At 38.0% G+C, this 19,119-nt stretch overlaps 1 protein-coding gene across 2 annotated transcripts in view; it reads right to left on the bottom strand.

Moving 5' to 3' along the window:
* ITPR2 (inositol 1,4,5-trisphosphate receptor type 2) overlaps positions 1-19,119 on the bottom strand; it is a 506,436-nt gene that overhangs the window by 208,168 nt on the left and 279,149 nt on the right. For both annotated transcript variants that reach the window (XR_004665727.3, XM_003828909.5), the window contains exons 36-37: positions 18,649-18,791; positions 12,672-12,780 (exon numbers count right to left, since the gene is read on the bottom strand). Coding sequence is in view for 1 of the 2 variants with exons in the window: in XM_003828909.5 (XP_003828957.3) it covers positions 12,672-12,780; positions 18,649-18,791 (252 nt within the window). In the remaining variant the exon portion in view is untranslated. The remainder of the gene's footprint in view (positions 1-12,671; positions 12,781-18,648; positions 18,792-19,119) is intronic.

Here is a 19,119-nt window from a genome sequence, read left to right as displayed (position 1 = left end):
TTCAACATCATTCCAGCTATGTGATATTAATTATAAGCATTTGATTAGATTTTAATTGTCCATGCGTCCTCATTTAAATTATTTTGTGCCACAGACTCATTTTATCAAGCTGCCATGCTGTGCTCATTTACATATCACATTTGCTTTCTGTATTCCATGACTGTATAAGTAATATAGTCTATATTGAGTTTTAATTAAAAACCCAGCCAAAAGCCAGCGATAACTGAGATAAGATAGACCTAACAACTTCACCGAGCAATCTGCAAATATTCATAATGTTCTGTGTTGTTTTGTTTTAAGCAACTAAGATTTATCCAAAAATGTTTAAGATGTTCAAGCACCAGATGGAATATGCAGGAACCAGGCCTACTCTGAAGAAATCAGTAAATGGTAGATACTCAAAATCATTATACATAAAAAATATCTTAAGTTGGCTTCTGTTATTTAACGTAAAAAAACAGTTGCCTCTGGCAGCCATGTGTGAAATTCCTACAGCTTTGCAAATTGATATCATCATAGAATGAGAGACAGTATCATGTAGTGATTGGAAACATGGGCTCTAGGGCCAGATTGGCTGGATTTTCCTCCTGGTTGTGTCATCTTTTGTTGTGTGATCTTGGGCAAGTTTCTTAACCTTTCTGTGCTACAGGTCTTCAATGTGTTATGATTGTTAAACTAACAACAGAGTAAACCCCATGAAAGTTTAAGCTGTTACTATTATTTGGGGCATGTACCTGAAAGTTAGATAAGAATATATCCCCCACAAACACACCTTTTTGAAAAAAAAAAGATTTGCTTAACCTTCAGGTTGCTAGAACTAGCAAAGGAAATAAGTCTGAAAGAAGTGGCTTGAAAAACTGAAATCAAATTCAAATTATCATTTACTTTCACCAGCATTATTTAATTCCCTACTATGTGGAGAAGCATCAAAGAAAGCAGAATCAGAAAACCTTGATTCATATTCCTGCTCTGCCATTTACAAAGCCTGTGATTTTTTTTTCTTTTTTTCTTTTCTTTTTTTTTTTTTTTGAGACAGAATCTCACTCTGTCACCCAGGCTGGAATGCAGTGGCATGATCTCAGCTCACTGCAACCTCCGCCTTCTGGGTACAAGCAATTCTTCTGCCTCACCCTCCAGAGTAGCTGGGACTACAGGTGCGCACCACCATGCCAGGCTAATTTTTGTGTTTTTAGTAGATACGGGGTTTCACCGTGCTGGCCAGGCTGGTCTCGAACTCCTGACCTCGTGATCCGCCTGCCTCCACCTCCCAAAGTGCTAGGATTACAGGCGTGAGCCACTGTGCCCGGACAGCCTGTGATTCTTACCAGGTCATTTTACCTACTGTGCCTTTCTTTTTATCTATAAAATGGAGATTAAAATACTTTCTTTCCTCAGAGAGTTAGTGTGAAGATCCAAGCAGACACAGACACATTGTTACCTTGCAAACAGCTTCTCTAGATATGCCTAGTCAACAGCAGTTAAATAATAACAACAATAATAGTGTGGTTTTGGTGCCTCATATACCAGGTTGCAAATCTTCTCTGTGAGGACCTGTTCAAACAGTATCCCGAAATTAGTGTATTTGATAGAAAAGGTGAAATGTATCAGGCCCAGTCTTATCCAGAGCCTTTCTATTCCTTCTCCTCTCAACCGTAACACCATTGAGCAGTTCAGAACACCAATTTCATCCTGTGGCAGGAGAGCCTGATGCTGCTTGAGATCAACAGTTCTTGGACTCTGCAGCTAGTTGCTCTCATTAATCTAACTCAGTGTCCCAGTTCATGTGACTGGACCTTGGCCTCTCCCCATAAGTCCCAAATGCTGCCATGTTCTCCTGGTTTTATAGTAAGTTTTTTTTTTTTTCCTGGTTCAAAGCCTACATGGTTTTTCTTTTTGAAAACCTACATGGTTTCTTTTTGTAGCCTGGCTCTCTTGCTTGTTCCTACTGGATCCAGGGACGAGCATCCTTCCTGGGACAGAAGCCCCATGGCTGGAACCCCCTCCCCACTGGCTGGCCTTCAGATTTGGTCATCATCTGCTCCAATCCCCCTTGGCTGAGCTCACACCATAACTGTGCACAGTGTCTGGGATCCCCTTTTGCTTTCTAAGCCACACAGTGAGCAAAAGACAACAGCAGTCCCCTGGTCCCAGTGCCTTCTGCGAGACGTCTTCTTCCTCAGCCCTCTATGCTGTGGTTCTCTGCTGCCCACCCAAGTTTGCAGGGATGTCAAATACAAAGAAACCTGCTGTTACCTGGGTAACAGAGATATGCAAAGTATAACATGACATGATATGTCTAGAATCTACTTCTTGGATAGGACTAGGGAAGGTCAATGTGCTGCATTGCAGAGAGCTGGTAACATTTACATCTACTATGTGTCAATCTGTCCCTCTGCAAACATTTATTGAGTAGCAACTAAGTGCAGGGCACAATTCTAGACATAGAAATACTTCAGTGAATAAGATCAACAGTCTCTGCTTTCAAATAGTATATCATTTTGTGGAGGGTAGGCTGGAACTGGAGAGAAATCCAGTACTCTACCCTCCTAGAATCTCAGCACTGAAAGGCCTTTTAGGCATTCTTTCCCCTTACATTATGCATCAGCCCTATCCCCAAGGAGTTTCTAACTTATTTAAAATGGCAGTACATACACCAAAGAAAACCTTCATAAGGCATGATATGAAAAGGTCTACACTAATAAGATAAATATAATTTTATGAGTGCTGAAATGATTATAAATTAGAATGATATGGAATTAAACTAAATGGGAAATACTTCCTGGAAAAGGTTTTAGGTTAGATTTAGGTGGAAATGATGAACATGATAACTTAATAATACATTGATTTTAGTGATTCTCCTCTTAGTTCCTTATTCTCTTCTCCTTTTTTTTCTTTTAATGCTATCCAAGTTTGTTTTTTAATCACAATGCCATTTTTCACCTACAATCATTAGCTACCAAATGTCCTATACTTACTAGAGGCAATGAATGGTGGTTACCTTCTGAGTACAGGCAATATTTTCAATACGACTTTTTAGTCATAGATCTCTAAAGAGTGGTAGCATATCTCAAAAACCCTTGAAGCAATGAGTGCTATTATGTGAGATTTTGAAAGAGTAAAGTAAATGTGAGGCACAGTTAAGAACTTTGCAATTTTTTTGTAATAATGAGGTTAAAATGAATATAATTCATCCAATAAATTTATCACTTTTATAGTCTAACAAGTGACCAAACCAGCCCAGCAACTGAAAAGAGTAAATTTCTAAAAGCAACTGTTGCTTTTATACCCACTTTAATGGTTGAAAGTATTTTTGCTTAAGTGAAAATATAAAATAAAAATTCCAAAGTGGAAGAGCATGCTAATAATGTATACTAAAGCAGATCTCTTATTATAAGAACACATCAACTCATTTTCATATTTCCAATCACTTAGCGACATAGCACATGTGTTAAAACATAACACAGCTGGGCGTGGTGGCTCAAACCTATAATCCCAGCACTTTGGGAGGCCGAGGCAGGTGGATCACCTTAGGTCAGGAGTTCAAGACCAGCCTGGTCAACATGGTGAAACCCCGTCTCTGCTTAAAAAAAAAAAAAAAAAAAAAATTAGCTGGACATGGTGGCAGCCGCCTGTAATCCCAGCTACTCGGGAGGCTGAGACAGGAGAATCACTTGAACCCGGGAGGCAGAGGTTGCAGTGAGCTGAGATCACGCCATTGCACTCCAGCATGGGTGACAAGAGTGAAACTCCATCTCAAAAAAATAAAATAACACATGCAGGTGCACACAACCACAATATACATGGGAATGACTAAGATGGTACACAGTTGCAGCATCACTAATATTTGATTTAAAACAACATTAGAGCACTTATATTACAAAACAAATGTACTCACCTCTAAAATGTATTTAATAAGAAATATTATAAAATACAGCTGATAATAAAACTAAAATGTATTTCTCTCAGCAAAAGTTATTATCCAATTTTTAAGCTACAATGCAGTCTATGTAGCATTTCTATTTAAATTCATTCATTTGCCTGCTAGAAACTGAAATGAGTATATGCATAGATGTGAATGATTCTATACAGACTGATACAATAAGAGGAGCTTGATACAATTTACAAATTTGCAACAATGCAATTATTGCTGGGACTGACACATGCATATTTGATGTATGAGTTAAGTTGCTTGGTATAATTATGACATTCTTTTTGTGACTTCTCAAAATTAGAAATAAAAGATTAGTTACAATATTTTTTCCTGCTAAAGGATAAGAATAAATTTCTTGTTAACTCAGGAGTCAGTATATTTTAGAGTTAAAAAAAAAAGAGGACATCTTAAAAATAATTCAGGCATCATTTCTTAAAGATCTTTATTCCATATCACTCCGGATATCAACTTTCAAATCAAGAATCCATTGTCTGCTATCACTGTTCAATGTCTAAATATCACCTACCCCACCTGGGCATTTGTAAAGATCACAGCTCTCAATTAGATGCTATGCTATTTGTTGAATGCCACATTTCAACAAGGGGCTATCTCCGGTAGTCATCTTACAAAATATTGTTTAGAACTTTTATAACTAATATTCTAGTTAATAACAACTCAGACCGTGATCACAAGGTGGGTGTCAAGCCTTTCCTGGGCAGCTCACTGAATAAATGGATTATGCTTTCCAGTACACACTTAGGCAAATTTTATCAAGAATAAAATTGAAGAACTTTTCATGTTATTTAGTTTTGTAACTGAGAAAATAAATGAGTTGTGATTATAAGTCCTATAACCTGTTTGGATCTAACATGCCAATGAAGTGTGTGAGCTCAGAAGCACAACTGTTTAGGTTGGAATCCCAGGTCTCTTTCTCCTAAGATGTGTGACCTTAAAAACTTTCTATACCTCAGTTTCCTAACCAGTAAAAGGGAGATAATAAAACTATGACATAGGGTTGAAGAATAAATAAGGTAACATATATAAGTGATTAGGAACAGTGTCTGACAATACTGTCTGATAATAACAATGTCACACGGTAAGCTCTTAATAAATGCTAGCTATTAATTTTTAAAACCGTTGCTTAAAACTGTACCATAGCTATTGCAGAGGCAGCTCTCAATATCTTTGCAACAATATTCCAAGGATAGATGGTATTTTAAATCTGATCATTTTAAGAATATTGAACTCTACTATAAAAACATCTCTGTTGCCCTATAGATTATATGTATGTCAGTGTAACATTAATAGATAGGAATATAGTCATGGGGAAATTGTAACTGTCATTCTAAATAGGTCAACTTCTTTGACTAGGATGTAAAGACAGTAACTGTAAATTACCATTTCCACAGGCGATCCATGAATATTTTCAATGCTCGTTCTCTTCTTCAATTCTAAAGTACAGAAGCTATGAATTTTATATACTTAGGATTGGAGTTGACAGACATCTCTACTTTCATGATTTATATATGTTTTTCCCTTTTTATGAGAGAAATAATTGGTAATGCTCTATAAATCTTAATGAAAATGTGTACTAAAGAGTACAAGATGCGGGAAATTGACCCCCAAAATCCTTAAAACCAAACCAAACCGAACCATTCCTCTGAGTGCAGTCCTTATTTCCTGCTCCAACCTCATCAGCCCACCTCTATCCAATCCACATAAGCTCTTTCTGTCTCCATTACCAACTCACCACTACACAGATTTGGACCTCTAAAGTATCTTTAAATACACAGAACGAAGGCACAGTACTGTAATAAAGCTAATCTCTTCATCAGCACACACATACTATCAGGTATTGTGTGTGTTTGTGTGTGTGTGTGACAGAGACAGGGGAAGACAGAGAGAGAGGAGAGAGAGGGAGAGAGAAAGAGAGTGTCATGGAAATAAGAGTAGAACAAAATGGCTTTAAGGATAGAGAATTTTAGAAATCACATTGCCCTCAGGCTGGGCACAGTAGCTCACAGCACTTTGGGAGGCTGAAGCAGGTGGATTGCTTGAGGTCAGGAGTTCAAGACCAGCCTGACCAAGATGGTGAAACCCCGTTTCTACTAAAAATACAAAAATTAGCTGGGTGGCAGGTGCCTGTAATCCCAGCTACTCGGGAGGCTGAGGCAGGAGAATCACTTGAACCCAGGAGGTGGAGATCGCAGTGAGCCAAGATAGCATCACTGCACTCCAGCCTGGGTGACAGAGGAAGACTCTGTCTCAAAGAAAAAGAGAAATCACACTGCCCTCCAGCCATTTTGAAGCATTCCTTCTCTTCTCTTTCCCTACCCCAATGTTCCAACATACATATTTTTTTAAAGTACAAATAAATATGCCTGCTGTTGTTACCTTTAAAAAGCCTTCTAAATATGCCAACCCCAAAGGAAAACTAAGCTCTCAGACTTGTTAGGGTTGTTAGTTACATCCTTTGTAAACTCTTGCTTTTCTATCACAGTCACCTAAACAAACAGTATTTTAAGGGGGAATTTTTTAAAACTCAGGTAATTTTCCCCTTAAAGACTTTCTATTAAAAATTTTCACATTTTATCCTTCCATTAAAAATAAATACTATAGCTTAACTAACTATATGATCCCTAGATGATTTCACATATAGGCACACTTCACAGAAAATTAAATTTTCCTTTATTTGTTTTATTCTTTCAAGAATCTTTAAGATGTTGCCCACCCATATCTTATTTCTCACTGTCTTAGGCACAAACTAAGAAACATGGGTCAAGGAAGAATATCCCTAAGTATAATTAATTTAGAAATTGTACTCAAGGGTATTCTAAATTATAAGCTTTTAATAAATAATTGACCAGTAGGTAAAATCTAATTACATTTAGTTACATTAAATATCCTTAACGTAATTCCTTAATACATCATACAGAGAAGGCTAACAAACTCGGGAAATTTAGAATCCCAGGGTTGGGAATTGCTTTAAAGGACATTTGGTTCAACCATGAAGCAAATTTATGCTTCATTGCCCTATTTTTAAATTTTTACCAGTTTCACACATAGACACACACACACACACACAGACAGACACACAGAGACACACAGACACACACACACACACACATACACCACTTCTGGTGTCAGGAACCAAGGAAATAAAAATAGTAATTTTATTTTAAGTTGACATTTTAAATTCAAATAAGTGGAGTCTCAAATGTAATATTAGAATAGCTCGTGTGAAAAACCCTGGTTTGAGTTTTCTGTTTTGATTTAATTCTGATAAATCTCCTGGGAATGCTTCAATACACAGTCGAAATCCAGCTGGTTAGGCATTACAGGGCAGGTATTGGGTAACCTATGTGACTTAACGCAATTCACTTTTCTGAGTCTCTCTTTTCACATTTGCAATGTGGAGGTAACACTGCCTGTTCTGTGTACATGTTAGAATTGTTGAAAGGTAGCAAAATATTCTAAAATATTTTGAAAACAGCAAAGTGCTATAGATTCCAAGCATTTTTGTTCTATTCATTTGCATTTAAATTGCCCTACACAGTAATATTAATCAGCCACAAGTAAATACTACATCTACATTCTAGATGTTATTTCTCACTGTCAATAAAAGGGTCATTGTGATAGGCAGAATAATGGCCCTCCCCAAAGATGCACATGCCCTCATGATCCCTTTCCTAGTCACCAGAACCTGTAAACATGTTACCTCACATGCCAAAAGGGATTCGGCAGGTGTGATTTGAGTTAAGGCTCTTGAGATGGGAAAATTATACCAGATTATCCAGGTGGTTCCAATGTAATCACAGGTGTTCTTATAGGAAGGAGACAGGAGCATCAGAGTAGGAGGAGATGTGACAATTGTGGGAAGGGGGGCAGGAAATAGGGAGTGGAGATTGAAAGGTACTACACTACCGGCTTTAAAGATAGGGGATGGGGCCACAAGCCAAGGAATGCAGGTGGCCTCCAGAATCCAGAAAAGGCAAGGAAATGAACTCTCCCCTAGAGTCTGCAGAAGGAACACACTACTGCTCACACCTTGATTTTAAGCTTTTGACTTTCAAAACTGTAAGATAATAAATTTGTGTGGTTTTACACACCACAAAGTTTTTGGTCAGTAGGAAAAAATACAGTCATGGAAACACAGCCACCCCTTATTCCACTACTGATAATTAGGGCTTGTTATTAGAGCCCACCATTGGTTGTACAATAGTATCTTTTGCTACTTTTTGAATCTATTATCCAAGGCCATTTCACCCAAATGGGTGAGCCATTTAGCTCCCCTCCACTGGCATGGATCACTGAGCACCAGCTGTTTCAGAAGGACCAATGGACAAAATATAGAGATCATGGAGTCCCAACTCATTCCCAAACTGGTTGTTTGAATCCTTCTAGATCCAATATGCTTACCTTTAAGATTTCCTGAGAGGGGAATGAGATGTCTTCTGCTTCCACTGATAGAAATACTTCTCATTTCAAAACACTTAGAATTAAAAAGTTGTCTAAGAGCTAGAATTGCTTTAGCTATAATTTTTTATTCTGTCCTTAGTAAACGTGAAAATTAAGAAACAAGAAAATTAAGAAATAAGATATGTATGCTTTTTATAAGGTTTTTCCTTTTTCTTTTTTGTTCTTACAAATTTACAGGATAAATGAGACATTTTGTTACATGTGTATAAATGTGTAGTGATCAAGTCAGTGTATTTGATGTGTCCATCACCCAAATACAATATATTTTGTTAAGTATAGTCACCCTACTCTGCTATCAAACATTGAATTTATTCCTTCTGTCATACTGTATGTTTGTACCCTTTAACCCAGTTCCCTTCATTTTCCCACTCCCACCCTTCCCAGTCTCTGTTATCTATCTTTCCACTCTCTTACCTTCATATGATCAAATGTGTTAGCTCCCACATATAAGTGAGAACATGTAGTATTTGTCTTTTTGTACCTGGCTTATTTCACTTAAGATAATGACCTTCAGCTCCATGCAGCATCCACGTTGCTGCAAATGACATGATATCATATTCTTTTGGAAGAATCTTAAAATTCATATGCAACCAAAAAAGAGTTGGAATAGCCAAAGCAATCCTGAGTGAAAAGAACAAAGCTGGAGGCATCAAATTATCTAACTTATAATATATTGCAGGGCTACACAACACTAACCAAAGCAGCACGGTATTGGTATAAAAATAGACACACAGACCAATGGAACAGAATGAAGAATCCAGGAACAAAGCCATATATTTATAGCCAACTGATCTTCAACAAAGCAGATAAGAACTTACACTGGGGAAAGACCACCCTCTCCAATAAATGACACTGGGAAAATTGGACAGTCACATGCAGAAGAAACTGATCCCTATCTCTCACCATATACAAAAATCAACTCAAAATGGGTTAAAGACTTAAATATAAAACTTGAAACGATAAAAATGCTGGAAGAAAACCTAGGGAAAACTCTCTTTGTAATTGGTCTAGGCAAATAATTTATGACTAAGATCTGAAAAGCACAGGCAACAGAAACAAAAATAGACAAATGGGACTATCTTAAACTAAAAAGCTTCTGCACAGCAGAGGAAACACTCAACAGAGTGAAGAGACGACCTGTTGAATGGGAGAAAATATTTGCAAATTATTTATCTGACAGGAGACTAGTAACCAAAATATACAAGAAACTCAAACAACTCAACAGGACAAAAGCAAATAACCTCATTAGAAAGTGGGCAAAAGACATGACTAGACATTTCTCAAAGGAAGACAGAGAAATGGCCAAGAAGCATATGAAAAACTCCTCAACATCACTTATCATCAGAGAAATGCAACTCAAAATGACAACAGGATATTATCTTTCCCCAGCCAGAATGGCTATTATTAAAAAGACAAAAAAATAACAGACGTTGATGAGGATGTGGAGAAAAGGAAACTCAAACCTTACTGGTGGGAATGTAAACTAGTAGAGCCACTATGAAAAACAGTACAGAGGTTTCTCAAAAAACGAAAAACAGAATTATCATTGGATTCAGCAATCCCACTACTGAGTATTTATCCAAGGAAAAGAAATCAATATATCAAAGGGATACCTGCACTCACATGTTTACTGCAACATTATTCACCACAGCAAAGACATGGAATCAACCCAAATGTCCCTTGACGGATGAATGGGTAAAGAAAATGTGATGAATATATGTGCAATGGAATTTTATTCAGCCATAAAAAAATGAAATCAGGTTTTTCTTTCTTAAATGACTTCATTTCCCCCATATTTACTATTTTCTTAGAAGTTTATCTGAATCTTTACCTATTTTGGATGTTATTCTGTCTTATATTCTGTCTGCCTATGTCTTAAAATTTGGAGCCATAAACCTGCTAGGCAAAGTATACTAACCTTTCTTAATAGCTATGCAAAAAATTTGTAAAACTTGGCTATAATCAAAGGAGTAAGAAGATTAAACAAAGAGGAAGGAGTTCCAATTTAAACTTTGGTTCTAGCTCTTGCTGTGTAACCTCAGTCAAATCACATCACCTCTCTGGGACTCTGTGGCATCATCTATAAAATAAGGAGCTTGGACCAGATTTCCAGATACAGCCTAAAGTGTCCTAAAAGAGAAGCATGAAGTATTTTGGTAATTCTATTGAGAAAGTAATCACCACTTGCTAGAACAATTGATAAGTACTACCCAGTAGCTCCTCCACAAAGATAGCCGGTGGCATTGAGGCTTGATTGGATTTTTGCAATCTATGATTCCAGATGAAGCAAAGGTCAGGGCAGGAAAAGCCTGAGGTACATTATAGGTACATTGAGTAACACAGATTTCTGGAGGCTAATGGATGAAGACAGATGGGGGTGTGAAGTGGAGAGGACAAATGGAGGGCCTGGAACACTGACGCTGTGCAGAGCCCCTGATGGTTTCTGAAGGGCTCTAATGATCTCTTCCCTACACTATTAAGGGAGTCCACTAGCACAGGAATTGTACCCATTCATGGCCCTTGGCAAGCTGTGTCATTCATATCAGTATCCCCAGTTTCCAGGCACAATAATCACCATTTAATAGTTTGCTCACAACATATGTGTTGGGTGACTGAATGAAGAACTTGCAATTAGCCTTTCCCATCTCAACTCTTCTGTGAGGGCTGTGTGCTGGGGTGTCCTTTACATCACATCTTGCATAAATGGGGACCCTTGGAGTTAGGAAAACAGCAGCCCTGCCTCCACCCAAGGGAGCAGTTCTGTCTCAGGAAACTGCACTCCTGGAATTTTCTCGACGGGAGGTAATAAAAGCCTGAACTAGTGATAGCAGTGGGAATGGAAAGGAGAAAACAAGTGATTTATTTTAGAGTGGTTTGGGAGACACATAAAAATACTCTTGACTAGCCAAAGTAAAAATTTAACCTGATTTCTTTCCGATTTTCCTTTGGAGTAATTCAATAAAAATCTGTTACATAAAAATGGAAGACTTGCCATGTACCTCCTGTTAAGTACAAGTCACTTTTATTGTGAACCTCGTCCTCTGCCAGAAAAGTATATTGACCTCATTTTTCTACTTCAGAATCTGGTACTTCAGTCAATATCACACAATCTACAGCAATATTTTAAGAGAAAGACAACCATAAGTCCCAAGGAATTCTCTTTATCATTTTTTAAATATAAAAGCACGTTTTTGAGTCCTATCTTAGAGAAATATTTGCTAAAATTGCATTGACCACCTTTATTTAGATCATTTGTTTTCCAAATATAATTTAAGTGATGCAGAGAACTAATGCAAAGTAGAAGGCATTTTGATTACTGAAACAAACATTGATTCACATGGAATATTTTGAAGCAATGCTCTTTCTATTAATATCTAAGTTTCCATTGCATTTTTTTCTAAGATGGGAATGCACTTTAAAAAACCCAACCACTACAGTCTTTCTGGAATTTAGCATATACATAAAGTAATACATAAAATCCTTCCAGTTTTAAAATATCAGATGATTAGTATTTACCGAAACAGACCAAAAAGTTATTGAGGAACATGGTACAAATTTTGTTTAATATCTAACATAAAAGTACAGACAGCTAGCTAAAAAAAATTCTCTAGATTTATATTTTATATTTAAGTGTATCACCTTGGGTATCAAACATGCTGCTAGCTATCTCTTAATGAGCAACTGAGCTGTCATTTTTAATAACAGACTGACAATTATTATCTATAGGTTGATATTTCCCTGAAAATCACTTGTGAATCTCAAGTTAATATAGTTAAGAATAGAAACTGACTATTCCACTTACTAAAATAGTATTATTTTATAATGCTTGGCAGAATATTATAAAAAATAACATGAATATATATTTATAATAAAAAAATCAACATATGCCAAAATGCATAGACATTTTCAGTATGTGGCAGAACTTTACACAAAATCTAAATAATGCATCTCAGTTACTCATTGTTTAAAAAGGTCATTTGGTCCACTAAAGCCATAAGAGGAAAAAACACAGATCCAAGAATATAATATAAGAATATAATAAAACAAATATCTAGGTCACTCTAATTTTAGTTACTTCCCAATTTAAAACAAGGCATGAGAGATGAATATCATAAAAACTCAAATTATGTAATTCATCTAAGTACATGCATCATTAAGATATAATGCAAGTAATCACGTAATAGCCTATTGTAATTCATAGGTTACAGTATTGGGGAAATCCTACTTTATTTTTAAATAATAAAGTTTTTAAAAAAAATACCTCTTCCACAAAGCTGTCTTTCTTCTCTAACATTTCTCGTAATGTCTGAAGAATTTTAATGCACAGTTTTTCTTCTTTCTCCATTAGTTTCTTTGTATGATTAATCAACCTTAAAGCAAAACATGAGACCTTTAGAAAGACAGTGATTTCTCTTCAAGCTATATACAAACATCAAAGGCCACAGGGGAAAAAAATTACACAATTATTTGAGAATATGAAGTAAACCAGGTACATGTTTTCAAAAGTTTTAAGATCACACTTCAGCTTATAAATTTTGTATTACAACACATTATTTTTGTCTTACAACAAAATATCTCAGGGCTTCTCAAACTTACTCAGGTGGCATTCTTTTAGTGGGATACAATACTCTGAGAAACAATGAAATACTAATATTCTCACCCCAATATATGAACTAAAACAAATTTATTAGAGAAATATAAATATTTATATTATATTACATTTTATTATGTTATACTATATTATTTTTATATACTGTATTACATTAAGCATACAGTAGCAGTGGCTGTATACAACTCTGCAACCTTAATATAACAGACTGCTTTCCAGTTTCCATTCATAATAATATAATATTTTTCACTGCCAGAGTTTGGTAGGAACAAGCAGTTTTTGTATTAAGAGCAAAAAACAAAACAAAACAAAAGTGACATCAAGACAGTCTAACCATTTACTAGTTTGGGTATAATTTGGGCAAAAACTCCAATCAATTTTCATCAAGTGGTACACTGTGCACTGGTGCTCCGTTAGGAGAAGAGTTTCAAGATCACCATCCCCAAGAACTTAAAATCAAATAAAATGTTCATTAACAGAATTTAGCTTATATAGCTATATATATAGCCTATATAGCTCATGTTGTTAAAAAGCTGATCCTCAAAATGACCCTGTAAGATGTCTTCCTTAAATGATCCAATTTCAGTGACATAACATGAGTACTGTGGGATATAACCCTGGGGAAAAAGTGAACTTTCACTGGTTAATGGCTACCAAGTGCTTATCAGGTGTCAGGGTCAAGTGTAAGAGCTTCCCAGGGACTCCCAATTTACCCTCACACCAAGCCTATGAGACAGGTTCAGACTAATTTTGCTCATGACAGAACAGAGCCCCAGGGAGATATGGCACCTTGCCTCTGGTTACCTAAATTGTTAAGTGGTGAGACCTGCAAATGCATTCAGGTCCATCTGACCTCAGAGCGAAAATTCTTAAGAACGACTCTGTGGTGACAGGACTCAGGTCACTGATCTCCTGAGTCTCAGGGGTCTTGTGCAGAGTCCCCACACATGCTAGGCTGCACACAGCCCCCTGAATGAGCAAGTGCCACAACAGAGGCATTGGCAAATGCTGTGAACCAGACATGAAACCACTTCATTCTGCTGGGGGGAATTACCTAGGGCTGATCAGAGAAGGTTTCAGTGAAGAGACAGCATGCTACTAATGAAGATTTCACCTGGCAAGGAAGGCTCGGGAGAGAAGACATCCCTGCAAAGGGAATGGTATGAACACAGGACAGAGGCAGAAACCTGGCCGGCATGTCCAGGAAATGAGAAGCATGACAATTGCCCGCTGACACTTAAAGACCTGGAAGAGGAAAGTGTAAGAGATGTGGACTGGAATATTAACCTCAAGAGTCTGGAATGTTTTCTAGAGAAAATAGGGAACCACTGTTCTAAAGCACCTGAATGCCTCTTCCCATTGTGAGAAAGAGACCAATGATGGCAGCGGGAAAGATGAAGCAGAGGAGACGGAGCAAGGCGAGCGAGCAGTGGCAGAGGTTGGGTGAGGACGTACGAAGCAACAGAGAAGACCCACAGCAGAGACTTGTAAATGATGACATGTGGGAAGTGGAAGAGAAAGCAGGGCAGATCAGAGACCCCTGAAATGTATAGACTAGGCTAATGTGTGGATGGTGATCAGTTTTTTTAAATTTATGTAATGAGACAGGGTCTCTGTCACCCAGGCTGGAGTGCAGTGATGTGATCATAGCTCATTGCAGCCTAGACCTCCTGGGCTCAAGCTATCCTCCCACCTCAGCCTCCTGAGTAGCTGGGACCACAGGTATACGCCACCATGCCTGGCTAAATTTTTTTACTTTTTGCAGAGATAGGGTCTTGCTTTGTGGCCCAGGCTGGTTTCAAACTCAAGGGATCCCCCTGCTTCAGCCTCCCAAAGTGCTGGGATTAGAAGTGTGAGCCATCACACCCAGCTCAATGGTGACAGTTTAAAATGACACTGTTACATGGTGAAGAAGTAGCAAACACACAATGAAAGTAACACTGATGTCCTTTTAGACATGTTGAGTCTAGAAAAGGTGTTATATCCATGCGGTCAGGCCTAGCAGGCAGAAGAATTTCAAAAGTTCTCCTGGCAAGGAAAGTGAAGCCTGCCTTTCTAAAACTTCTACTATTCGATTCTTTCTTTCACGCAACAGTTTTTTTTTTAATTTTTAATTTTTGTGGATACATAGTAGGCATATACATTCACATAATAGTCTTTAAATATGTGAAAATAGTTTTGGTGGACATGATAAATTTCTTTTGATTTTGTTTTTCGCTCTCTCAGGCTAAGTATTTCCATTTTCTTTAACTCTTCCTTAGATAAACCATATTGAAAATATCAACCATAAGGTTGAATGACCACTTGCTACAGATTTATAAAAGGTATTCAAAGGCCACATAATGTTTGGTTGAGTTAGGTCGGTGACTTTCAAATATTTTTCTATGATCAAAGTAAGAAATATATTTCACAAAACAACCCAGTAAAGAAGTACCTGTGTGGGAGTGTGTGTATAAACTCACACAAATGTCACCCTCACTATGAGATGCACTCTGATAATTTGTATCTTCTCTAATTCATTTTTTAAATTAGCTGGTTGCGTCTACCTAAGTCAGTTTAAAAATCTATAAATGGATCACACCCCACGGTTTGAAAAACACTGAGATTCTCCTTCACAAGGGAGAAGTAGGTGTTGATTTGAATGGACTCTAATCAGCCGCCTTAAAGGTTAACAGTATCATTGACCTATTCTCTTCTCTTTCACTCTATGTGTTAAGTAGACCCCTGTCCTGGGGTCTATCCTCATATTCTCCTGCAGACTCATCTGAGTCAACAGATTCCAAGAATTAGATTTATTTGAGAAAGTAGGAAGCCCTACTTAGGGCTTGGCCCTAAATTTATATTCTCCAGCTAAGCTTTACCAGGATGGTATGCACAGCAATACAAGACCCCTGGCAGCCAGGCATGGTAGCTCACGCCTGTAATCCCAGCACTTTGGGAGGCCGACGTGGGCGGATCATGAGGTCAGGAGATTGAGACCATCCTGGCTAACACGGTGAAACCCTGTCTCTTAAAAAACAGAAAAAATTAGCTGGGCTTGGTGGCGGGTGCCTCTAGTCCCAGCTACTCGGGAGGCTGAGGCAGGATAATGGCGTGAACCTGGGAGGCAGAGCTTGCAGTGAGCCGAGATTGCGCCACTGCACTCCAGCCTGGGTGACAGAGCAAGACTCCGTCTCAAAAAAAAAGACCCCTGGCAAAGCTATTCATAAAGTTGGATTTTAATTTTGTAAGATATTCTTACAAAGGAAACCCTTAGTTCTTCACAGAGTTGGGGAAGTGGTAGGGTGAGCAGTAAGGCAGAAAACAGGCAATCCTGAGGCTCTGGCTGTAATATAATTGCAATAGCACAAAAATCCCTTCTAGAACTACTCATGTAAACACAACATCATTTTACTTCATGTGCGTGTGGGATCTGCAATGTATTCCTATTATCATATCACTTCTGCTTCTCTCCTTTCAGGTTACCTAATGGTGCCACAGGCTTGTCTCCATCTGCAGCACAGCTCAATATTTGCTTGATATCATGAGTTACTTCATAACACTTTCTCATAGACCAGTATCTCCAAGTTCTAGACCAGTGCTGTCTAACAGAACTTTCTGCAAAAATACACGTGTTCCATATTTGTGCTGCCAAAATTGGTAGCCATTAGCCACATGTGGCTACTGAGCACTTGAAATGTTGCAGATATGACTGAGGAAGTGGATTTTTATTTCATTTTAATTCATTTAAACTATAATTTAAATAACCATGTGTGGCTAGTAGCTACCATACTGGCACCCTAGTTCTCGACAAGGAGTCAGGAAACCTTTTCTCTAAAGGATCAGACAGTAAATATTTTAGGCTTTGTGGGGTACACAGTCTCTGTGGCAACTAACTGATTCTGCCACAGTGGCATGAAAGCAGCCACAGACAATCCAGAAATGAATGAGCACCACTGTATTTCAGTAAAACTTTATTTACAGAAATGAGTAGCAGGACCAATTTAGCCTGAGGGCCAGAGCTTGCCAACCCGTTCCAGGCTGTCACATCTCGGGGATATAGCTATTGTATTATGTTAATTTACTGAATTTAACAGGTTTATCGCCTAACTTTTAACCCATATTCCATACACTGACATATATTTATAGGAGATGAAGGGTATTTATCAAAGATCCTATTATCTTTGCTTTTTTTTTTCATTTAGTTCTTATGTTTAGATCTGTGATGGGTACAGGTGCAGAGTTCTCACATGCATGTATGTGCAGTGGTGAAGTCTGGGCTTTCAACGTACCCATCATCTGAATAGTGAACTGCGCTCAACACCCTATTTTTATAGTGAATTACTAGGCAATACCTCCACTTAAAATTTTCTTTCTACTGTACTGTTCTCAGCAGTCATCAGTTGTACACTCAGGGCCTCTTCACTTTAAAATCCTTGCCCACAAGACTGGCAGGTGTCTGGACAAATACACTCTTCCCAATCTCCCTAAGATGCAATGAGTCTAAAGCCAAAAATACCTGATTCTGGCCATAGTATAAAAACCCCACCTATTCTTCAACATGATCCCTGTAGTCAGTTTTTCTCATCCCATACCTTGTTTTCACTCCCAAGGTCCCAGCTTAAATGGTGAAAGAAAGGAACACACTTCTTGTGTGCCCTAGTCCTTTAATCTCTGCCTCGATATATCACAGTTGATAGAAGAGGTTTCCAGATCTCTTTCGGTAATACCCTCTACCACACAGGAATTAGCTGGGATGAGTCATGGTCAAGGGGCTTGGCAAGCTCATCTCACTGACTCTCCATCCAGATACTCTTCCCAGGAAGACCAAGCACCCTCTTTCTGACTGGCCATCTAAGGTCTACATGTGACGACCTGTGGATCCCCCTCAATAACGTGCCCTCCACATAAAGACGAGTCTCTTCTTTCTGGAACTAGTTATGCTTTTTCTCACAACTGCTTATCCTTGCACATCTCCCTTGAGAATTTTTCACTTATCATTAAGATGAAGATACTCTAGGGTAAACATATCAGCTATAATAGATCTGCAATACCACAAACGCTAAGAAACATCAGTAAACGAAAGAGCGGCAGATGAGGATCATCCAGGCAGCATGGCCACGTGCGGGGTCTGAGTCTTACTAACCCTGCACCTGAAGCACACGTGGTCCTCAGCAATCTCCTCTCTGAATCAGGCTGACCTCCCAGTCTCTGGGTGTTTATGCAGATTAGATAAAATAATAGTTAAACACATATGACAATAGTAAGACCTCAATAAAAGCTAGCTCTTTTTCCTTTCTCCCTATGTTAATGAAAATAAGTGACTTTAAACAAGAATTTTTTTAAAGGTCACACCATATAATTATGGAAAGGAATTAGTACCAAAATATTATTTTGCATGATACTTTGTGCCCCATAATGACACACTTTATTTTCAGTAAATTTAGTAAAATATGATAACTTGACCTTCACCAAAATAAAATTTCAAATGAATCAATTTAATTATTCTGGCAGTATATTTTAACATGGATTTTAGACCTTTCACATACTTTGCGGACTGTCATTTTATATCAGTGAAGTATAAAGCGGAAATGTTAGAGGCCATCTCAGTTTGACGACACTAGCAGAATCTCAGATTGGATCCACTTACTTCGACATGAAAGCGCCACATCTTATTCTTGCATCGCTTCCCTCAGGGAACAGCAGTTCTGGACTGTACAATACATCAACCAACACTGAGAATTCAGCCTGCATCATTGGGCTGAACTGGTGCTCCAAGGAGGCCACTACATCCTAGGGAATGAAACACAAGAGAACCCACATGAAGGCGTAAGTCAGATTTCATCTTTCGAAGATAAGACAAGCCGAAGAATACTAATGGGAATTTTATAGATGCCCCTCTATTTCCATAGCACCAAATGTCTGTGCCATAATTATAGTCTGGTTTTATGTAAGAATATTGCCTGGGTCTCTATTTGTGTGTGTGTGTGTGTGTGTGTGTGTGTGTATGTGTGTGTGTGTGTGTGTGTTTTCGTTTATAAGGGACGGACAGGTAGCTATAAGACTTCTAAGGATATACACCTATAGAGGAAAAGTCAGTTAAGCCACTGTATGTGCCCTG

Source organism: Pan paniscus, chromosome 10, assembly GCF_029289425.2.
Source record: "Pan paniscus chromosome 10, NHGRI_mPanPan1-v2.0_pri, whole genome shotgun sequence".
Lineage (NCBI taxonomy): Eukaryota > Metazoa > Chordata > Mammalia > Primates > Hominidae > Pan > Pan paniscus.
Note: the sequence above shows the minus strand (reverse complement) of the source record. Positions and strands in the feature narration are given on the sequence as shown.